Raw genomic sequence first — 25,350 nt, 5'->3', positions numbered from 1 at the left:
TACTGTTGTACGTTAGAGACCAATACCTCAATGTATACAAATTGTAACTTTTTCTAAGGTAGGTACATACCAATTTCGAATTGACTGATCTGAGACAGTTAAAAAACTGTATCAAAAAGAAATATTACTAAGTATAAAAAAAATGTTGAATATCCAAAATAAGTGATGAATTCAAAAAAACGAGCAAGAAAACCACGTCAGTTTCCGTTTGAAACAGTTTCTCTCGAAAACGGTTCAAAATAGAAATAGTATTATCTTGTAGCATTCGTAGATGCTACTTTCTGTTTTCCCTGTGTATATATAATTTCGAAGAAATCAGTTCGTGAGGATGCTTGTAGGTATCTTTAAATCAATTCAAAATGCGACAAAAAGTTTAACTTCTGGCGAGTAGGTAGCGCTAATAAATATTTCGATAAATCGCCAGCTGAACTGAAGGATTAGTCAACTGATAACCATCATACGAGTAATGTTGGTTGCCTGGCTAAAAATTATTGTTATCAGGAATTTTCCTATAATTAATTATCATATATTTTCTTTCATTCAGGAAAAGTACTGAAAAGTGATGATGATTAAAAATATATTGCACTCAATCGTGATCAAATAAATGTGAAATGATTGAATTGAATATATGAATAGATTAACGCAACCACGTCAGCTGTGGTAGAATTCAAATCAAGTATTTAGCTACTGTTTCTTCATAATTGTTTCCTTAGGATATTTTGGATATTCACCTATTGTTATATATTTCATACAGTCTTCTTAGATTTATTCTGCATTGTGTCCCATCATTTAGGATTTTTTTAAATCCTGAAGGAGTACTCCTATCTATCAGAGATGGCACCATTATACTCAGTCATGCTATCTGCGCAAGGCTAATCGTGCAAAAATGGCCGATGGTCAGAGTTGGAGGTGAATTCATGAAGCGAGTTCGTTTGCTGATAAAATTGCATATCTGTGAATATTGGAGGAAACTCAAAGTGCCTCTCTGACAAGGTGTCTACTCACTTCCTTCAGATAAGTTTCGTGAAGAAGTATCATTTATGAAGATATAACACCTTCTGGTAGTTTTTTGTCCACTACCGGCTCTCCAAACTTTTTGTGAGTATTTCACAACTAAGTTTCTTTTGTATATAATTATCTTTCCTGTCTCTTATTTCAATATTATTTGAATGAAATCGAATACCAATATATTTTCACTTCATTTATTGGCGAATTCAAGGAATTAGCAAGGAGTTTTTTTTGATATTTCAACCCTCCCTTAGTGGGGTAAGTGGTATCTATTGTTTATTCTTTTCGTGCTAATCAGTTGTTTTAGGGTTGTAGGTGTGGTTATCGAACCCTGTAATTACCGGTAAAGCTGGAAATAAAAATAAATCCCAACATTATTATTCCACCCCGGAGTTAACTGGATGAAATTATAATTTCGTTGGTTGGAACTATGAAATCTTCTATCTTCCGAAAATCCTAATAGATCGACCACTATACGGAAAGAAGGCGAACAAAAGCCCGATCCTGATTCTCCTACCAGCACAATCCAGTCCAGAAATAACAGGCCAGATTTATTTTCAGGATGCGCACATAATGCATTTATTTTGAATAACTTCATTATTCAGTTTTGTCGCCCTGGCTTGGTAAAACTAACGTTCTTATATAATGCATTTAGCCAGGTGGCACCCTCAATAAGTTTATATAACGTTCTCTTTAAGAAATACACTCAAATTCCTACGACCCTTTGCTCACCAAGACGAACAGCTGCCGGAGCTGCACTTTTCCCTGCCGCTGATAGGAGGAAAACGTCACAAGTGGCACTGACAACGTGGGGCCAGAGTGTATTTTTTAGTTTTTGCATCCTTTGAAAATTTTTACTGGGCAAACATTTCATCCGATGAAAATTACCAATTATCATTGCGAATTTCAGACTTTACATTTGAAGAAAAGTTAAACATATTTGTGGTCAATACTTTTTATGAAGCTTTTTCTTTCGGCTGATAAAAATACTTTCGTCCGTTGATAAAAAGTTTACTTAACTACGAATATAGGAAACGATTTTGAAGTCGTTTCGATTTCAATTTACAGTTATCGTTTTTTCGTTTTGTTTCGTCATTCCAACAATATACAGGGAATTCATAGTTACAATTTCAACGAGTTGAATTGATATAAATACATACTGTTTTCTTTTGATGAGTGGTAATTGCAGAGAGGTGAATCTTTTCTTTCATAATACAGGGTGGTAATCACACCGTTCATACGCCGGATTTAGCTTACCTTTTCTCGGGTTCTCCAATTATTTCGTGTAGTACTAACTTGTCATAAGGGATCATATAGGTGTCTATTTACTTTTGGCTGGTGGTTAGTGATAACGCAGCTGATTTTGGTTGCCAATTGTTTGTAAAAGTATTATTATATCTCCGAGATGGCAGATACGTTTAAACTGAATCACCTACTCTTTGAGGAGTTGAACTATGAGTTGGCTATTAGGGGAGTACTCACGACTAAACCACACGATGAGAGACGAAGAATTTTAGCGCGATTATTAGATAGAGAAAAAAAATCCTCAAGTTTATTGATTGCTTTGAGTCTCTATACTTACAATTTTGATAAAGAAAAAACGGCTATTGAAAGTACGCTTAATTCAATAAAAAATTTAATTAATGAATTTGAAGGAGATACCACTGATACGTTATATAAACGATTGAAATCAAGACTTGCGCATATTACAGGTCGAATTCAACGAATGCCAATCGATATTAATGTACCTGACGAGGTAACCTATAAAAATGAGAGTTTAGCTACATGTTACCTAATGGATGCGGACCTGCATGAAAAGCTCAGTGCTTCAAATGTCGTTGGGAATACTGTTTCTCAATCGTTCGGAACGTCTCAGCCCATCATCAATATTCCTGCACCAGTTGTCACTTGCCATTCTAGACAAATTCCAATTTCGGAATGGGGTTTGAAGTTTAGTGGGGATCAGAAGGAACTCTATAACTTTTTGGACCGAGTGGTAGAGTATGCTCGCGCAAGAGGCCTAGACAATAACGAATTGTTCAATGCTGCAGCAGAGTTGTTCACCGGTGATGCTTTTCTATGGTTTTTGCAAGTAAAAACAAATCTGAATAATTGGGATGATTTGGTTAAACAAATGAAAGATGATTTTTTACCTCCTCATGCAGAAGACGATATTTGGGATACTATTAAATCGAGAAAGCAAGGGAAAACCGAGACTATCGTACTTTATTCCGCGGTAATGGAAAATTTGTTCAAGAGACTCAGTCGTCCTCCCGCTGAAACAACAAAACTCCGTATCATTAGAAAAAATGTTTTACCAGAGTATATGTCGCATTTAGCAATTTATGATGTTAATTTCGTTTCGGAACTTGTCAAATTAGTAAAACGATTGGAAGATGCAAATTATATGAAAAATAGAAATCAGCACAAATCCATTATATCAGAAAAGGGCTGTTCCTGTCTGAGCCACGATGGTGTCGTTGCGGCAATTCAACCAGGAACTTCGGGTGCTGATAAAGCGCACAAGAACTACAAGGGGAATAATAAACATAAAGGTTTTCAAAAAAAAAGTAATTCACATGGAAACAGCAACCGCAGGAGTGTTGATGACATGGTAGAGACGAATTCGAAATCTGAGTCAAGTAATGTTGAGACCAAGACCCCTACTTTTTCACCGTCCGGAAATTCGAAAGGTTTAGTTTGCTGGAATTGTCGTTTCCCAAATCACACCTTCCATAATTGTAGATCGCCTAGAACTACTTTTTGTTTCAAGTGTGGTACCCAAGGTGTGACCTCCAAAAATTGTAAGTGCATGGGAAACCAATAGTGGGGAAACGTTCATATGGTCGGCGTTCTTTCCCAGTAGATTTTAAGACCATTTTAAATAGTAAACAACGTAATAAAGAGTATCGAAGTTGGATTACGTGGCTGTCACGTGTGCGGTTCACTAGAAGTTCACTAAAAAATGTACAGATTGCTCCTATTTTCGAAAGATTAGGTTCGGATAATCGACCCTACATTTCTCTTAATTTGATAGGCCATAGGATAACTGTCCTTCTTGATTCAGGTTCTTCTTCAAGTATAGTGGGAGAATTGGGTTTGAACTGTTTGAAAGAATTGGGCTTGCAGGTTACTACAAACAGATCAACTATCCGGCATATAACTACAACAGATGGAACGGAAAATACTGTCAAAGGATTTGTCGATCTGCCCATCTGTGTAGAAAATGTCTGTCGTGTAGTACGAGCTTTAGTAGTTCCGACAGTCAAGCATTCTTTTATAATGGGTAGCGATTTTGCCAAATTGTTTCTGATCAAATTGGATTTCAAGGAAAACACTTGGAATGTTCAGTGTGAACTGTCTCAAACTAATTTGAGTATAGTTGAGAATCCAAATTTTCTAGTCAACCCTGAACTATGTTCGTTAAATACATTGGATTCTAGTGAGCGTTTAGCTGCTGATGAAGTGATTTCTTCGTACAATGAAATTGGTGGCAACGATAAGAGGTTAGGGCGAACAAATAAGATCGCAATGCATATCGATACAGGCGGTTCTCCTCCCATACGGCAGAGATAATATCCGATGTCCCCGTATATGTTGAAGATATTAAATGAAGAGCTCGACGAAATGTTGAAATTGGGGGTAGTCGAACCATCCCAAAGTAGTTGGTGTTCTCCTGTCTTGCTAGTGAAGAAAGCCAACGGGGAAATGAGGTTCTGCTTCGACGGGCGAAAGCTGAACGAAGTCACGAAACATGACAGCTATCCGTTACCAAGGGTTGACAGGATCCTGAGCATGCTTAAAGGCGCTAGGTTCATTTCATCAATAGACTTGAGGAAAGCCTTTTGGCAGATTCCCCTTGATGAGGAGTCTCGCGAAAAAACAGCTTTCAGTGTACCTGGAAGAGGTTTGTTCCACTTCACGTCTGTTCCCTTTGGTTTATGCAATTCAGCACAAATGTTATGCAGACTCATCGACTCCATATTTGGTCCCAAATATGAGCCCAATATATTCACATACCTAGATGATATAATAGTGATTTCCCCAACCTTTGAGCAACACCTTAAATTATTAGCGGAAGTGAGAAATCGTTTGAAGGATGCAGGTCTTACAGTTAATCTAAGTAAATGTGAATTTCTCAAGCCGTCCTTAAAATATCTTGGTTTTATAGTGGACGGGAATGGAATTAGAACTGATCCCGATGAGGTTGCAACCATGGTCAATTACCCTAGACCCACATCGGCAACGGAAGTGAAGCGCTTCATTGGCATGTGTTCATGGTATCGGCGTTTTATTAATAATTTTTCCAGTTTAGTAGCACCAATTAACAATCTTCCAGTTGGAAAACGTAAAAGACAAGCCATATCATGGACGGATGAAGCTGAGAACTCATTCATGAAAATCAAAGAATCGCTTGTCTCAGCTCCAATTTTATGTAGCCCTGATTTCGATAAGCCTTTTATAATCCAAACAGACGCCAGTGATACTGGATTGGGAGGTGTTTTAGTACAGAATATTGATGGTAATGAGAGAGTCATAGCTTATGCCAGTCGCTCTCTTTCGCGTAGCGAAAAAAATTGGACAGTCACTCAGAGGGAACTCCTGGCCATAATTTTCGCAATAGAAAAATTCCGTTCGTACGTCGAAGGAACCATATTCACGGTGGAAACAGATCACCATTCTTTACTTTGGTTGAATAGCATTAAAAATCCAACTGGAAAACTGGCCAGGTGGGCCGTGAAACTCAAGACAGTTCTCTTTCGTTTTGAAACATCGTAAGGGATCGTCAAATGTCGTACCAGACGCCCTATCGCGAATTTATTCTGATGTTCCTGAATCTGCTCCCATAGATATTCCTGTAGATCCAACTGACTCTTGGTTCGTTTCCCTGAAGGAAAAAATACGACGTGATCCAGATTCCTATCCACAATGGAAAATTGAAAATGAAAAAATCTATAAGTTAGTTCCTTCACAGGTTCCTGTGAAAACTAACTCTAAGGAATGGAAACTGCTGATTCCTGAAAGGGAGAGATCCGAAGTTATTCGCAGTTGTCATGATGCACCTACTAGCTGTCATTTTGGATTTTATAAAACATTAGGCAAGATACAAGAGCTATATTACTGGCCAAAAATGCGGCAGGATATTTTAAAATATATTCGTCATTGTAAAATTTGTGGATCTCAGAAGGTTTCATCTGCACCTCGAATGGGTCTCATGGGCTCAGAAAAGACTGTGAACTTTTCGTGGCAAATTATTGCCGCTGATCTGATGGGTCCATTTCCACGTTCGAAAAGAGGATATACTCACCTTCTTGTTATCGGTGATTGGTTCACCGAGTATGTCATTTTACATCCTTTAAGGAATGCTACAGCCAAAAACATTTGCGATTTTATGGAGAACAATGTATTTTTGATTTTTGGTGTTCCCCAATTTATCATAGTAGACAACGGTCCACAGTTTGCTGGCTCCGTATTCAAAAAATTAGCAAACGAGTATAAGGTCCAGAAAATATGGTTTAATGCACGTTATCACCCACAATGCAATTTTGTTGAACGTATGAATAAAACTGTGGGTACCGCGATTAGGTGCTATGTTGATGACCATAGAAATTGGGACTCTGAATTGCCAAAGATTGCTCATGCAATAAACACGGAAAAACATGAGGTTACGGGATATTCCCCAACATTTTTAAATTTTGGCCGACACGTTCCACTCTCGGGGAGATACTATGGAGAAGTACAAACAACGAGTGATATTGAACTCCTTCCTGGTGATAGGGACACATAGTGTTCAGAATTGGATTCTTTGTCTGAAGTGTTTGTGAAGGTTCGTCAAAACCTTCATAATGCTTATGAGAGAAATTCGGCACAATACAACTTGCGTAAACGCGCTAGTTCTTTCGAAGTTGGAGACAAGGTTTGGCGAAAAAACAAAGTGCAGTCGGACGCTACAAATCAATTTTCGGCCAAATTGGCTCCAAAATACATTCTGTGCACTGTAGCTAGAGAAATTTCCAATTTAATATATTCTTTGACAAATGTCGATGGTTCGCCAGGAGGCGAATGGCATATTAAGGATCTGAAGGAATACTTTGGTTCAAATTCAGATGTGTCCGGATAAATATGATGAAAGGTTGAGTCATCTTTCAGTAATTAGAGAACACTTTTGAAATTGTCTTATAATTATCTTCTTAATGTACAGTTACTTTAAGGTTTATGTATCTTATGTAAATATGTTTAATGATATTAGTGATATGTCCCTCGTTCCTTTCTTTATAGATGACTTGTGAAAGACTTACCGATTTTGACCTAGCCCGATTTTGACAGTCCCCTATTATGTATTTCTCAAAAAAAAAGGTTTCCTCTGCAAGGACGTATTGTACGCGTAGATACTATGATCACAAGGTTCATCACTTTAGAAAAATAGCCCTCTGGTCTATTTTTATTTTTTGGAAGGCGGTGGTGTAGCATTCGTAGATGCTACTTTCTGTTTTCCCTGTGTATATATAATTTCGAAGAAATCAGTTCGTGAGGATGCTTGTAGGTATCTTTAAATCAATTCAAAGTGCGACAAGAAGTTTAACTTCTGGCGAGTAGGTAGCGCTAATAAATATTTCGATAAATCGCCAGCTGAACTGAAGGATTAGTCAACTGATAACCATCATACGAGTAATGTTGGTTGCCTGGCTGAAAATTATTGTTGTCAGGAATTTTCCTATAATTAATTATCATATATTTTCTTTCATTCAGGAAAAGTACTGAAGAGTGATCATGATTAAAAATATATTGCACTCAATCGTGATCAAATAAATGTGAAATGATTGAATTGAATATATGAATAGATTAACGCAACCACGTCAGCTGTGGTAGAATTCAAATCAAGTATTTAGCTACTGTTTCTTCATAATTGTTTCCTTAGGATATTTTGGATATTCACCTATTGTTATATATTCCATACAGTCTTCTTAGATTTATTCTGCATTGTGTCCCATCATTTAAGATTTTTTTAAATCCTGAAGGAGTACTCCTATCTATCAGAGATGGCACCATTATACTTAGTCATGCTATCTGCGCAAGGCTAATCGTGCAAAAATGGCCGATGGACAGAGTTGGAGGTGAATTCATGAAGCGAGTTCGTTTGCTGATAAAATTGCATATCTGTGAATATTGGAGGAAACTCAAAGTGCCTCTCTGACAAGGTGTCTACTCACTTCCTTCAGATAAGTTTCGTGAAGAAGTATCATTTATGAAGATAAAACACCTTCTGGTAGTTTTTTGTCCACTACCGGCTCTCCAAACTTTTTGTGAGTATTCCACAACTGAGTTTCTTTTGTATATAATTATCTTCCCTGTCTCTTATTTTAAGATTATTTGAATGAAATCGAAGACCAATATATTTTCACTTCATTTATTGGCGAATTCAAGGAATTAGCAAGGAGTTTTTTTTGATATTTCAACCCTCCCTTAGTGGGGTAAGTGGTATCTATTTTTTATTCTTTTCGTGCTAATCAGTTGTTTTAGGGTTGTAGGTGTGGTTATCGAACCCTGTAATTACCGGTAAAGCTGGAAATAAAAATAAATCCCAACATTATTATTCCAGTTAACTGGATGAAATTATAATTTCGTTGGTTGGAACTATGAAATCTTCTATCTTCCGAAAATCCTAATAGATCGACCACTATACGGAAAGAAGGCGAACAACAGCCCGATCCTGATTCTCCTACCAGCACAATCCAGTCCAGAAATAACAGGCCAGATTTATTTTCAGGATGCGCACATAATGCATTTATTTTGAATAACTTCATTATTCAGTTTTGTCGCCCTGGCTTGGTAAAACTAACGTTCTTATATAATGCATTTAGCCAGGTGGCGCCCTCAATAAGTTTATATAACGTTCTCTTTAAGAAATACACTCAAATTCCTACGACCCTTTGCTCACCAAGGCGAACAGCTGCCGGAGCTGCACTTTTCCCTGCCGCTGATAGGAGGAAAACGTCACAATCTGAACAAAGTTGATCTGAAATTGGATGTTGAGCTCAAAAATTTTAGGCGTTTAGGTCATATTGATTCATGCATACTGTGAAATTTTCAGGTTGAACCGTTAAATAGTTTGTTAGAAACGGTTAATTAACGCTCATGTTACAAGCTGTCATAGTCCGCTTAGTTCGAATAACATATTTTTCATCGCACCATAGAGTGTGGAGTGTGAGTGGTGGATTTTACTGTGAGTCAACTGTTGACAGAAATGCAAATCATTCTGCCAGTTGATTTGATTTTGTCATCGCTTATGTTGTTGGTGAAATTGTGGCCTTGGTGGAATGAATTAACTGATAATTATTAACGGAACCTAAAATGGGATTCGGTATTTTCAGCGAATCGATAAGATTCAATAGTCCATAGGACACTACAGAAAAGCTTCATGTAGCTTGTTGAGTGAAAAAATACACTGACAAATCGATTCTCCAAGAGATCAATGATCATACTCGTACTACAATCACACATGCATATTATAGTTGACTATAAAATGTTTCATTTCACAAATAGCTCTCATCATTTCTACACCAAATGTGTGGTTTGATTCATTCTGGAATAAAGTTTGTTGAACTCGGACAGGTTGAAATTTTTTGAATACTTTGAAATCTCATGCTTTCATTGTATTTACCCAAACTACTCATTGTATTGATAGAAATCCAATAGTTTGAAGCTCCCTAGTTGATCATTCAATAGGTTCTTTCCTCTCCATCAGAAACAATGATCATCAAATCTGCTAATAGTACACTTTGTTACCGAGATGAGGGCGATGTTTATGTTTGTTTGAAGGTAGTTGACAATGTTTCTTGGTGCATTTCATTATTTCGGACTTCCATTGTCTAATCCCTACTAATGTTATAAATGCGAATGTAAGTTTGTTTGTTACGCTTTCACGCGAAAACTACTCAACCGATCATCATGAAATTTTGTACTCATGTTCTTTCACCGGATTTTTATCGGTCGAACAATCAGTTGCTTTGTTGTCGTAATTAAATTAGCACGCACTACCAACACGAAGTTAATGCGTAGTAACTACAATTTCACCAAGCATTCGAGACTGGAATGGTCGGTAAAAAACCGGTGAGTATGCAAGAGTGTATTTAGTCATATACGCCACTACTTCCCGGTACTGCCGGCGATACAGTGGCAGTGGACGGCTGCTCACCGGTATTTTACCGGCGACGATCACCGGTCGGCGTATGTGCCAGGTCCCGTTCCCACATGCGGTTCACTATTGGAATTTGGACGGGTTCACTATTGGAATTTGGACGACCGGTACAAAGTCGGCCGTTCAAAATCGGTGTGTGTGCAACTAGCGTAACATGTGGATTCGTTTTCCGATGGCATTTCATGCAAAGCATCCAGTGTACGAGTTAGTAGGTTGAAGCACTCATTTATATCAATACAATATCTATTCCAGTACAAACTGAATAGAGAAAATGTAACATTCGTGAAATCATATGTTCCTACGAAACAAGTTTCGAAAAGTTATTTGCTTCTTCTGTATATGCTTTAATGAAATGAATGAAAACACTTTTGTCTAATTACCACTATCTATACGACTGGTTTCGGTTTAGATACCATTATCAAGTATAAAACTGAAATGTGAAATTTGAAAACAGGTAGTCAATCGAACCAGAGTGCCAACTTTAAAATTCAACATGAAATACAAAAATTAAAGTTATTAGACAAAAGTGTTTTTATTCACTTCATCAAAGTGATCATGTATTACCACTAAATAAACAAGTCATCAATCACACATAATCTGTGTATGCACTACATATATTTTAAAGATTTTCAGTAATTTTTTTGAAGTTCTCGACGTTTTTTGTTCAATAATGGAGGAATAGTAAGCCAAAAAGCTTTTTTCCTACAAAACTGATATATTCGTTCTTCAAATCAAATGAAGTTCCTATGGCAGGGATCAACTAACCGTGTGAATGTTTTTATATACTGTCTTGGTGACGAGTTGAGATGATAGTTGACAAGATAAGTTGAGAACAGTGTTCAATTTGAATGATATTTTACATCAATACTCTTTCATTTATCACATTGTGTAACGCTTTCACGAATGCAATCTGTTCCAGTTGTATAACGAATGTTTGTACCAACTAATTAGAAAGAGATGATTATCTTGTAAATTCAATATGTACATAAAAATAGTTTTTTTTTGTGATTTTTTGTTCATCTGAGGGTAATTGTTTCGTAAGTCTTCATTGATCCAGATTATATTTCGAAAATCTTTTGTGTATGCACCACATGTCTTTGAAAGGGTTTCAATTGCATTTTTTGTAATTTGCTGAGATTTCTTGTTTATTACTTCCTTTCATAAAATCTTCAAGAAAATCAACAATTCCAATGAAGACAAAAAATGTTAAATTCAAAATTCATCCAATACCATTTCTTTTTGAAACAAAGTTTGGAATCGTATTATTACCCGGTAAGTAATACAAGTTTCGGTTGTCAATAACATAAATTTATTGAAAAGTTCTGAGGGTTTCCACATAAGGAATGAAGAAATCCTAATTTTGATATCTCGATAATTAACATTTTTCAGAAAAACGTTTTTTGAAATCCTTGTTGTTTTCGAAGATTTCAGTATTTCAAATGTATTGGATATCTGCTCTGCTCCATTTGGTAACATATATAATTTTTTTGTATATTAAAATTATTAACTGCAAACTATAATCTACTAATAAGTATATATGTTCACCTGTCCGAGTCATTACTCACTTCAATTAGTCTAGTTCACATGTACCATTCTTCTAAAAATTTTACATTCTCCGAATATCACGATCAAGATGTCATTCAATACGTATTGTCACGTAGAAAGTTCAAGGGAAAGTTCGAAAAGGCTGAAAAAATTACAAAAGTTATAAACAAATTGTAAAAATAAAAAAATTGAGACTTGTTTTTTTGAATATCTCGAAAAACTTTAAAAATTTTCGAATTTTAATGAAAGATCCAAAACGATCATCAATATTGCTGAAAAAAAGTTCGATTCCCAGAGCTGTATCTATATTATTTATAATTTTCATAGAGCCCTGGAATTAGAGCCAATCTGATGCAGCAAAAAAAATTATTACAACATATCAAATACAGAAATAAGGGAATGAAGAAAGCAATATTGTTTCAAAATACATCAATAAACAATAATTTGCAGTTAAAATTTTTTTATCTCAATTTTTTTCATCAATTATGCATTCGTTAATTAATAATTTTTCATAAACTGAAAGTTTACATAGAAACCCTGATAATCAACAAACTGAAACCCTAGAATTTTTTCCACTTCGTGGAGTTATTCTCAATAGGCTAATGAATAGATTGCCGTTACAAAAATTACAAAATTTTTATATGTCACTTTTTTATTAACAATTGAAAATTGAAAATAAAAAATGTAAATGAAAAAAGTTTTTCGGAATCTTGATTGTTTCAATGTCTAACGGTTGAATGCTACTCAAAATTAATTTCTCTTTATTGTTATTGTTCAAAAGAAATGTTATAAACAAACACATTGTTTATGAATAGGTAAATTCAAGTTTTTTTTGTAATATACTTATTAGAAATTATGATTTCTAGAGGAAAAACAGTTCTTTGAAAAAATCATTTGTAACTTAAAAATGCGTTTATTAACAATCGTTTTTTGCGACCAAATATTGAAATTGAGGAATAATTTTTTCTAAAAATCATAAATTCTATTATTCTTCGAGAATAATTTTTTTTTGTTCGTTTTCCATTTGTTCATTTAACAAATAATTTGTTTGAAATGAAATAATTTTTTGAAATTTTTCAATAATCAAATATGTATTTATTATATAGATTTTGATATTATCATGCCTTGAAACTGTTTTTTTCATCCGTTCTTTTGTTTTTAAAATTTCAATAATTTTTAAACTATTGCAGATATGACACAATTATTATTAATTTTTCAACAAATTTATCTTTTCATTTGAGTTCTAGATCTATCATTTATTCAATCATTGACAATTGTTTGTTGAAAAAAATGCGAGTCTTTTCAATGCATAACGATTGTTTGGTATCATTTAATTATGAGGATTACATGGCTTGCACATTCAGTAGTTGAGGTATCATTAAAGATCAATTTAAATTATATTTGCATGGACATTAACTAAAATAATTCAAGCTATCAAGGAATACGTTGACTTCAATTTAATGAGTCCCCTCAATTAGCTTTCTTGGATTTTCAATGCTCGCTAAGTTTAAAATCACTCTCAAATTCCTGTTTTAACATGTATGCGATATTCCTTCGTTGGGTGGAAGAAACATCTGCTTACGGTTTCGAAGGGTCTACCTTTTTACCTGACCTATAAATCATTCATATAGCTACAAAGTATGTCAACTGGCTCTAGTATTCAGTTGACACTTACGGAGTTCGTTTCGTTCGTCTGTTTCGTTTGTGTGGAATTTTGTCGGTGCTAACTTATTTATCAGCAAAAATGGATATCTCTGTGAGTTGCTCCATTTGTGGAAATCCACTAGAAACTTTGCCAATAATTACTCTGAAAGAAAAAGCTATAAATTCATACATTGCTCGGAGTCGAACATTAGGTGATAATAAACACAAACTCATAGAGAATCGAACTGAATTCGAAAATCATCGAAAGTCTCGAGAGGATCATTATTATTTTGCCAAACGTGTTCTTACTGTGCCTGAACTTTGAACATCTCGTTCTTCGTCACGTAGTTCTACGAGTTTTAGTTTTACACAACTATGTCTCTTCTGTGGCAAATCGAAGTTCCTGAGCGCAGGAATGATCCTGCAGGTGCAAAAATTATCAAACGTATATTAGTCACGGTTTGTTTCTTGTTATCACGAGATTTGTTACGTGAATTTTATGCTTGAGAGTAAAATGGAAGCTACTAAACTACAGAAAGAAGTACGAGACTCAATGAATTCAGTTTAAAAATTCATTGATAACGGTCGTGATCGCCAATTTACCGCCAGTCAATTATTCGATGTTATCGACCAGAAGACAACGGAAACAAATCTGTTATGAAGAGGAAGTACGGCAATAATATCGTGTTTTACAACCAATCAGACGAAGATACAACTATTTGCTTTGGTGATAAAGATCAAGAGACGTTCGTTGTCGGAAGAGTGGTACATGCATCGTGAAGCTGGAATAGAATCCGAACATATTTGGATTACCAAAGCTGGAATAGAATCCGAACATATTTGGATTATCAAAGCTGCTGCGGAATTAGTTTTAAAACAAATCAAATGTACTCCATTCAATAATGAAAGCTATCCATCAGCTGTAGCTTTTTGGATTGTATCACCGATAATATACCTAAGTACCTGAAAATCGATTCAGATGACGTACTCATCTTTGGTGCTAATCTGAAACAAAACAAAAAAGTAGCTAATGCTAGAAGAACATCCAAGAGTTCACATGATAGTGTTAGCATTGACGACAATGTCCTAGATGATGGTTTTTCTACAGACACAACTTGAACCACTGGCGAAATATTGAAGAAAACATATTAGAAAATTCAAAAATCAATCTAAATCAAATAGGATTATCGATAGTTCAAGCCATACATCCAAAAGCTTTCGTATCACCATTTTATTGAGAAACAGTGATATATTTGAATAAAAAATGCGGTTTTGAAACTATTATAAACATGTTAGCGAAGTTAGGTGTTTGTGCCTCCTATCAACGCGTAGCTTCACATGAAATTTCTGCAATCAAGTCAAATATAATCCACTATGTGTTTGATAATGCGGATCATAATCCATCAACTTTAGATGGATTAGATAGTTTTCATTGCATGGATAGCATTTGTTGCGTTACACCTTCCACAGCTTCAATTACTTTTGGAGATTTTGCTGAATTAGATCGATCACCAAGTCCAGTTATAATGTCGGAGCAGGGCAGAATAAATATCAGGCAATTGACAACAAATGAATTTTCTTTGGAATCTATTCAGTTCATCGACAGTGGGAGTTCGAAATTTGGCGGATTTTTACATGTGATATTCCCGTTAGTTACTCCACTTACATTTGGGGAAGCTATTTGCAAGGTAATTTACTCGAAATAAGAGGTTTTATGGACCGAATTTTTACATCAATACCATACACAGTTTCTTGTATACAGCATCTACCCTTCATTGAAGAAAATTTGTCTGGCTTACGAACTGTCTATACATCATTACTTTACGCTGCAAAACATGCTCGTCGTATGGATCAGAAAACTATATTTGTCACCTTCGAATACCCTTTGCACATGGAAGCTCAACAAATCTTATGTAATTGTAAAGTAAAGGACTTAGAGAATGTCGTAGCTCGTATCGGTGGATTTCACCTATTAATGTCCTATTAAAAATGTCCTATTTAAAATATTAAAGCGTTGAGTACTATTTTGGAAGGATCAATCTCATTTTGGACGACATCGATAATTATCAAGGTTATTCAATGGGTGTTGAAGAATACTGCCAACCAATACTGGAAGACGACAATAAAGAAGATCAAGAAACATCAGGACAAGAAAATATAGGAGAAACCGTAGATGATGAGTCGCCGGCACAAAAATTATCCAAAAGAGTAGTCGAAAATAATTGGAAACATGTATTGATTGTATATAATATGATTGAATAAATTTTAAAATTATATTCATTTATTTTCTTAATATAACTTTTTTTATAATTTTGTAAGTTCTATTCGACTATATTTCTAAAAAAACTCAATTACAATTGTGAATTGGATAGTTAATCCAACTTCGGTTCAGCCAATAATGAAAGATACAAATAAAATGAGAATACTTGCGCATTGCAAAAACTTGAAAAAAAATTATGAACAATAGTCAATAACCAAATGAGTAATAAAGCTAGAATTCAAATAAGAAGTTGGAATTGTATCCACAAACTATCGTTCATTGATATATTCCAAAATAACACAAATTTCTGCATCCCTCAAATTTTCATATATGATATGTTCAAAACATTATTTAGTAAATTTGATGATCCTTTTGGATCTTGTTTTAAAATTCAGAAATTTTTAATATTTTTCAAGATATTCAAAAAAACTAAACCTCCATGTTTTTGTACTAATTTGTTTATTACTTTTGTAATTTTTTCCAGCGCCTTTTCGAACTTTTCCTTTAACTTTCTACTCGACAATATAAATCGAATCATAGCTTGATCGTAATTCTCGAAGACTATATAAATACTTTCATATTGTCAAGAAAAAATGGTACATGTAAACTAGACTATATATAAAGCTATTGTGTTTTCATTTTCATCAAACAACGATAGTATCATCATACATTTAACATCCGTTTGATATGAAATTGTTCAATACGGACTATCATAGTCCAGGGCCATACATAAAATCATATCAAAGTGATAACTCTGCGATTGATGAACTTGAAAATACCTGTTTCGATAACAAGGCGATTGAAATTTGTTCAGTATTATGTAATGTATCAGATGGGTAGCACAGCTGGAAAAGTAGTGATGATATTTGGTTGAGAATACAATGAAATAATCAAAACAGTGTAATTTCAAGAAATATGATCAAGCAGATTTTGTAGATTATTGATGTAAATGAAATTGAAAAACATCCTCAGCATCCAGACTTTTGGAATGATCTTTAACAAACAACTACTATGTGCATCATCGTCAAATACGATTTTTCAGTAGATATCACAATGTATGTATCTCAAATCTCAGATTTCTGTGTAATCTAATTTCAAAACCTGGATATTTTTTTTCGAAACTGTAAAAAATGAAATGCTTTTTTTATATTTCATCGAAATATGAGAACATTTCATCAAACGGTTGCTTTTGATTAGTTGAACTATAATTACCAAGCAACGTACTTCAGCAAATTGTAGTATAGTAATTCGTGATGTTCTTGGACTGTTACCTCTCCACAATACTTGAAGATTGTAGAAAAACTGGAAGAAACACGAAAGGAAAACATTCTTTCTAAACTACTACTTTCACGAACACATTGAATTACAAGAAAATCACGTTTTATCATTCAGTTTGTACTACGAGCATGCGATAGGAAACTGAGACAGATTATCTACACGAACGTTACACAGTGTGATATATGAAAGAGATCCTAGTGATATAAAATATCGTTCAATGATTTTATTGGACTCCACGGGAAATATTTCGGTGTATCCTTCCCGAAGCTCTGGTCTATCAGATATATTCCTCACAGTCGTACGGGGCTGTAGAGAAACAATCTTTAAAGTCGTAGGAGCCTGTAGAGAATCAACCATTCCTCAGAGCCATAGCGGATTGTGTGGCATGGTTGAGTTGTTAGAAACACAAGTTTCTAAATGCACAAAATAGATGTTCCATTTACCATAATTGGGGTACTGCAAAGTTTTCCCCAGTTCATTAGCAGAAGCTGTGATGCTTCTGAAAATCTGGATGGCATGTGCACCTTTGGTGTCTCATAAAATATCATTTATATGAACACTATTTTCCTCAATGATATTCAAAGAAATTTCTTAATGAAACAGTCCAATTATCACCTCAACGATATCGTTTCAGATAACATTACAGGAAGTAGCACTCATCATAACATTACGACTTTATGTTACCGAAAGAGACAAACCTGCTCTCATCACGAAGACAGTACGTGCAAACATACGATTAGTCACTCCCAGTCATAGACATTTATTTTAATCGAGAAGGGAATTTTTTCAGGATATATTAGTTTTGTTAAAAAATTTGTAGTGCATACACAGAAGATTATTTTAGTTACAATCTGGAAGAAAGCACTTGAGTATTGGATGAAACTTGTTCCATATGAACATTGAATTACACCAATGTCACATTTTTTTATTTAGTTTGTACTATGAACATTATTTTATTGATATAAATCAGTGCTTCGACCTACACATTCGTAAGCTACTGGATGCTTTGAGATATAAATGAAGAAAATTGAACCTATTGAAATAATGAAAAAAAATGTATCTATAAAATGAATAGTTTGAGAAATACGATGAGATTATGATGTTTCAAAGAATTGAAAAAATGACAACACTTGAGATCCAATAAATTTTTTTCATAACGAATTGAAACACCTAATTGTTGAAAAAATGGAGAAAGATCTTTGTGCAATGAAACATGTTATAGACTACTATAATATTCACGACTGATTGGAGTACCTACGAGTATGATCATTCATCTTTCAGAACACCGATATGATAATTTCATTTTTCACCCAACGAGCTATATTGAGCTTACCTGTAGTGTTCTATGGACTATTAAATTTTATCGAATCGCTGAAAATACTGGACCTCATTTTTAATTCTGGTAATAATTATCAGTTGATTATTTCCATCAAGGCCACAATTTCACCAACAACATAAGCGTATTGTTCAATAACAACAATAGCGATAACAAAATCAAATCAACTGAGATAATGATTTGCATTCCTCCCTACAGTTGACTTCAGAAGTTGAAGTATTAAAACATATGGAATCATATCTTTGAATGGTAATAAAGATCCCATTCTTACTTATGTTATCGACAACCGAAACATAGTTTGAAATACTGGAATTTTAAAAAATAACAAGTTTTCTGAAAAATTTTCCGTCAAAAAATGACTATTATCGTGGAGGAAAATGAGGTTTCTTCATTTCTCATAGAAGAATACTCAGAACTTCTCAAGAAGAAACTTAAGTTATTGACTTATTGACAACCAGAACCTTGAATATTGGGTGATGATAAGATTCCAAACTTTGTTTCGAAATGAGCTTGGGCATGTTATACACCTCTTCGGAATCTCATTATCATTCTCACCCCACCCCGGAGTATGTATTTGTGGAGTTGTTTCCTGACTTTGCAGGTGGCGCAGTGACCATCCTTCTGAATCAAGTGCAGATAGAGCTCATGCCTAGTTGGAATTAATTTTGTTTGTTCGGGATACTCATAAAGTTCTCTCCATCTGAAATTACCTTCTCGATACTGAGAAGAGGCAAGTACTTCGAAATTGGTCTATCGGTGGTTACTTACTTGCGACGAATCTTCCGAATGGAAGACGTTGCACGGGTGCCTGAGTCTATCTCGAATCGCAAATTCAAAGATCCATCAAACTCCAATAAACCCGTATTCCACGTTCGAAATATCCCAATGAACAGACAAAGTACCCAAAAGTTATTTCCTCTTACATTAATGAAGTTAACCACAAAGTGAGCGCAATTCTAGAGAGGCACAATATAACAACAGTATTCACAGACAAAAAACAAATTCCCACTTTTCTACGAACATCTGGAGACACGATCTACAATGAGGCAGAGGGCATATACGAAATACCATGGTCCACCTGCTCCAGGAAATATAGACCAACAGAAGAGTTTCCAACGAAGCTCTTGAACATGAGCTTGCAGTCCGTGAATCAGATGAAGCCTCATCCATCTTCAAACATCATCGTAAAAATGTATGTATCTTACACGATAGTGGGTTTCCACAGAATTCCCAAAAACTTAATAGTGAAGCAAAAGTGTTTGAATTTTGTAATCATCTTGATAATTGATATTCTATTAGTTATCCTATTAGTTGATACCTACACAATGAGAGTACATTAAAAATGGTCCGCGATCTGACGGATTCAAGTGGCATCTTGTCATTTTTCGCTTCATTTAAAATATAAATCATTGAACATTTTTTTCGCCATTTCGGATTGTCCACTATATTGGGTATGAAATGGCGTCACTTAGCTAACCATGCATCGGCACACAAACTAAACGTGTCACACTATTTTAGCTCAGGATTGAGAACATTACAGTTTTACTCATCTCCTGATGATGCTTACCTGGTTAGCGAAACGCGCGTCGAGAGAGCATTTTTTCTGGTGAGTTGAAAGTGTTTTCAATAGATTCATTTTACGCCAGAGGTTCCTAATTCCACTTATCAAGAATCATATCAATATTGAAAATTAAATGAAAGCGTGTTGAATACCAACCTTTCTCAAGAGCGATATATCCTTATTCTTTCAATGATCCCTCTGTTAGGAAACACAAATGCTTTTTTTCGTAGAGAGAAAAGACTAACACTTGACAAAATTTCCTTCAGTCAAAATCGCAAAAATTATTTTCTTCAATTTTTCATATTATTCATAGTATAGTACCCTCTAAGGCACTTGAAACCGTAATAATTGCACACACCAATTTATGTTCAATGTTTTTTTGTCAACGAAATATACTGACGATAGATTTAATTTCACTTGGAGGATTATTTTTATCACTACCGATAACGGTAATTGGGTGTCTGTTTAATGAGTGAGATATACTGCAAAAATTGTTTAGCAGCAGGTTATCAACTGATAACGCGCCATATTATGTGAACGTATGATAATAAAGTGACAAATGATTCAATTCGGTTTAGTGGTTCGTGATGGTGACATTCAGATCGAAATGAATAAGAATCAATGAATGAATAGGAATCAACTGAAAAAATCTTGTTTTCAGAATATCCAAAATACATTACTACTTGTAATATGTGACGCGATTCGCTATTCCTATGATTTTCTCAAAAACATGGTATTCACTGAATGTACAGACATATTTATATTAGTTTGAAATTAGGTGAACAGAAGGAGGTATTGATTATAAATGGCTAGCCTAATAATAAACAGGTAGCTTACTTAATACACGGTGTTCCAAATTCGATCCTCACCATTAGGATCTTGGAATCTATGAGAGATGCAAATATGGTTAAATTGGGGCAAAGTTGCGCATCCACCTGAGTGACAATATGCCGTTGAGAAAGTTCTGAAACTCCGAGTATATCCGGAGATATTCGGAAAACACATACATTTTGGAAAATGGTTTTTATTCTTTGGGGCTTTGTTTTTCGAAGGATTTGGAAATAAATTGCCACTGCCATTTCCCTGCTATATATTGGTGTTTTCAGATTTGCTATCCGACGTTTCGTCTTCTGGCTACCATCATCAACTTTATTTTTTCAAAGGTCCTACATTGGATTCTTTCTCTTTTGAATAGAACCAGATTTTATCATTCTTTCTCGGTAAATTGAAGATATTGAAAAAAATTGATTCTTATCATAATAGGCTTCGACTTTGACGTTTCTGAATTTGATTTTCAATTTGTTGCACTCAATGAAACTTTGTTAAAGTACAAGTAATTGAATTTTTGTCGAAAAAAAGAGATATTATAAAAATTTATTACAACTACCAAAGAAACAGTGGTAAGACATCGGAAATGTATATAAACTTGTATCCCGAAAGACGACAACGTTGAAGTTATTGGATCAAAATCTCACCGAGTTTGGTTCGTTTGAAAAACCAGTGAAAAAATACGGAGACAGAATGAACAATCAAAATTTGACAAATGAGGTGTGCATGAGGTAATTTACACATTGTGTCTTTTTCAACGAAAATAGAACTTTAAACAAATAACAATAATTAACTAAAATGTAAAGACAAAAGAAAATCACAGCAAATGCTCAAAATGCAGGCCTTGTTCATGATAACACAATGGTGCCCTCCTTCGAATATTATTCACTGCACGATTAATTTCCCTCCTCCCCAATTTTCCGAACTCTCTAACAATGCTGTGTTGAAAGTCCTCGAAATTTTGATATTCCCTCTGACCCTGAACTCTATTTTCCAGTGTGCCCCATAAGAATGTATCTATAACACTTGAGTCTGGAGACCTTGCTAGCCACCTCACCGGCCCCTTATTCCCTATCCATTTATCACCAAACTTTTCAGTCTGGTAATTAGATAATCGTCTGGTACCGTGCGGTGGAGCACCATCATGATTAAATTAGATGCTGTTATAGTTAGCCAAAGGTAGATCATCCAAATAGTCTTCGAAAATCAAAATTATAAACTGGTGATAGGTTTCTCTATTCAGAATTTCGTCAAATAAATGAGGACCCAAAATTTCATCTTTGTAAATTCCTACCCACACGTTGATACTAAATCACACTGGAGGTCTAATTTCTCGGAACTGCGAGGGGTTGTTTATGCTCCAAATGTGTTTGTTATTTCGGTTGAATATTCCAAAATTCGTAAAAGTGCTTGCATCTGTTCAATTTACATTTTCCAGAAAAACAGGAAAACCAGGTCTTCTTATTGGTCAAATATCAAATTCTAATCGCGTTTCGGGATCATTTGAATACAATTATTGAGATATGTGTGTTTTCTAACATTTTAAACCGCTGTTTTTCAGATGTTCCCAAGTACTTGTATGACAAATATTCATTTCGGAGGAAATTTGACTTGTAGATTTTCTGTGTTCCATATTCATCTAAAAATCATTAATTTCTATTGAGAGGACACAAAGTCTCACTTACCCCATACATACCTCATTTATCAAATTCTCTTTAGTTTCCTGGTCCATTCTGTCTTCGTATTATTTCCTCGTCTTTTCAAATGAACCAAACTCGGTGAGATTTTGATTTAATAACTTGAACGTAGTTCGATGTGGTTGTCGTCTTTCAGGATACATGTTAAAATACCTTTACGATGTCCTAACACTGTTTCTATGGTATTTGTAATAAATTTGTATCATATCTATTTTTTCTTCATTCGTGAAAGCCATTTTCATAAAAAATTCAATAACTTGTACAATAACAAAATGTCATTAAGTGTAACAAATTGAAAGTCAAATTTAAAAACATCAAAGTCAAAGCCTATCATGATGAGAATTAATTTTTTTCGATATTTTCAATGTTTCGAATGAAAAATGATAACTTATGATACATCATTGAAAAAGTAGAATCTGATTCTATTCAAACAGAAATAATCCAATGTAGCACCCATTAGAAAAAATAAAGTTGATGATGGTGGCCGGAACACAAAACGTCGGATAGCAAGTCTGAGAACACCATTATGTAGCAGAGAAAAAGTGGCAATGTGGAAGTGCAATTTATTTACGAATCCTTCGAAAAATAAAGTCAGATAAAAATATTTTCCGAAATTTCTGTTTTTTCCGGATATACTCGGAATTTCAGAACATTCTCAACGGCATATTGTTAGTCAGGTAGATGCACAGCATTGCCCCAATTAAACGATTTTCGTACCTCTCATAGTTTCCAAATCTCAGTGATGGATTACATAAAGATGGCATCAAAATTATGAAGTGACCGTTTGAGTATAGTGTTTATTACTGAAAAAAATAATATTGAGGATTTTGTCCGAAATGATATTGAGAAATTTCCATTCAAATTACTCACTTTTTTCAAATATCAGAAATGTTATGCCATCCTCAAATCGCAGTTCACCAAACAAGATGGCGTATTCAGGAAATGAAGAGAACTCAATCTCCTGAAGATGCCAAAACTGTTGTGAACTGCGCGTTGAGAAAAGTATTGAATTTCCGGTATTTGGAAAACATGCTTGTTTTGCATTCAAAATTCCATACAGATAAAGTGGATCCCTCAGTTCACTGAGATTAATATTATTATATATCTGGACTGATAGACTTCGCTTATGCCTTTAAAATTTCAACACACATCATTTCTGACAAGTAGGCTGAAGACCGATTGCATTTCGTTCTGATTGGATTCCATGTCATTGACCCTGACATTTCTTCGAGATTTATATTTTCTTCAACTTTTCTTGATTATCTGATTGATTCGACCGTTACCTGATGAAGATCCATAGTAATTTCAAAAACTACACCTCACGAATTGATCTCCACTAACTTCATTTGAAAAATATATCACATGTTTCGCTAGCACAGTACCTTTATCAAGTGATTTGAATCTTTCAACTTGTTTCTAACACTAATATTTACATACTACAGGTAATCATAATTGACACTACCTCCAAAAAATTACCTGAACCTCTACCTAAGGTACCTGTTCAATTATGATCACCTGGCGCATATTACCTCACATCTACACCAATAATAATTCTTTCTCGTTTTTTAAGAAAACAGGTTCAATAGTGGTGATCTATTCAAATACAGTTGGTCATTCATTAGAATGTTTGAATTTTCAAGTTTATTAATTTTCATTGCTTCCAAATGATTCAGTTTTGAACATTTATTTTCTATGTGCAAAATTTCGAACCCTTCGGTAAAGATATGATATTTTTTTTCTAGAAGATGATTTGAATATTTTGAATATGTTGAATTTGTTTTCATATTTACATAGCTCGTATGATGTTCCTGGATTCGATTTCTGAATGTTCTGCCAGTTTGACCAAAATATACCTCAGGAGACGTTTCACACTTTAATTTATATAGTCCTGATTTCTCGAATTTTACCTTTTACCTTTATTATTTTTAATTAACTTTTTCGACGTATTACTTGTTCTATATGCAATTCAAATATCTCGTTCCACTTTTTCCGTTGGTTGTCCAAAATACCTTAAAGCTCTATAATTTTGATTATCTACCTTATCAATAGGAAAGACGTCTCAAATCGAATAGAATTGCGTAGACTTTCTTGTCAAGTATTTTGTTTATTGATTCGACAATTAACCGCAATTTGCTTGATGATATTAAGTTCTTCATTGAAATTATCTATTGAAAGAGGAACATTGAGAAATCTGTAAATCATGCTATTATAAGCTGCTACTTTGTGTTGATAAGGATGGGTAGAATCGTATTGTATAGTAATATCCATATAGTACAGTTTGTGATAAATTGAAAAATCATGTTTGTTGTTCATTCTACTAATTGTTAAGTCCCAGAAATTGTTGAGTTGTCTTCTTTTTCAATAGTGGATTCAATGTTTTAATGAATTTTATTAATATCCGTATGAAGAGTATCCAATTGTCTCTTAGTACCTATAAAACATACCAAAACGTCATGCACATATCTATACCAATACAAGAAATTCTCAGTCGTATAATTGAACAATTTGAGGAGGAATAAATATTGTTGAAAAATTGAAAATAATTTTGTTTGGGGCATATCGACAGAAGGTCAATAATTTCTAGTTTTATGATTGGGTTCACTCTATTTTTATCTTATAATTCTATTACTAAAGTAATAGTATCATCAGGAGGTATGCTGGGAAATAAATTCTGCACATCAAAAGATAGTAAATTTACATTGTCTGGCAGAGGTATGTTCTCTATTTTATTGATCAAGTCATATGCATTCCGTGGACTGAATTGTTGTTGGAAGTTACAATGGTTCTAGATGATATTGATTAGCCTTTCTGATAATTTCACTTACGGTGCAGTGACAAAGAAAACCACTGGTCTAATAGGATAACTCTGTTTGTGAAGTTTTATGAGTGAATATAATTTAGGAATTTGGGGGTTCATCAATATTAGTTTGAACTTTTCCCTTTGTGTAAAGAGTATGTTTGAATTTTTCAAAAAATCTTTCACTTGTCTCGACA

General features: G+C 34.4%; 2 protein-coding genes across 5 annotated transcripts in view; one reads left to right on the top strand and one right to left on the bottom strand.

Annotated features, from left to right (window-relative positions):
* The window catches only part of LOC111514372 (uncharacterized), a 57,623-nt gene that overhangs the window by 10,564 nt on the left and 21,709 nt on the right, over positions 1-25,350 (bottom strand). The window contains exons 1-2 of one of the 4 annotated variants that reach the window (XM_074178162.1): positions 19,988-20,306; positions 11,773-11,894 (exon numbers count right to left, since the gene is read on the bottom strand). The exons of 1 other annotated variant lie outside the window; for it this stretch is intronic. The gene's annotated coding sequence lies outside the window, so the exon portion shown is untranslated. Of the gene's footprint in view, positions 1-11,772; positions 11,895-13,427; positions 14,174-19,987; positions 20,307-25,350 lie in introns of those variants that run through there. 2 more of the 4 variants (XM_074178161.1, XM_023170610.2) reach the window with 2 other exon arrangements.
* LOC141483487 (uncharacterized) lies at positions 265-3,958 on the top strand. The gene is made up of 2 exons (XM_074178159.1): positions 265-1,266; positions 1,316-3,958. The coding sequence occupies exon 2, from the start codon at positions 2,414-2,416 to the stop codon at positions 3,833-3,835; it is 1,422 nt and encodes a 473-aa protein (XP_074034260.1). The 5' UTR covers positions 265-1,266; positions 1,316-2,413; the 3' UTR covers positions 3,836-3,958.

Source organism: Leptinotarsa decemlineata, unplaced genomic scaffold (genome assembly GCF_025532065.1).
Source record: "Leptinotarsa decemlineata unplaced genomic scaffold, Ldec_3_MD MMD2_tig00003557_RagTag_RagTag, whole genome shotgun sequence".
NCBI classification, from domain to species: Eukaryota; Metazoa; Arthropoda; class Insecta; order Coleoptera; family Chrysomelidae; genus Leptinotarsa; species Leptinotarsa decemlineata.
This window is presented reverse-complemented; position numbering and strand designations above follow the sequence as displayed.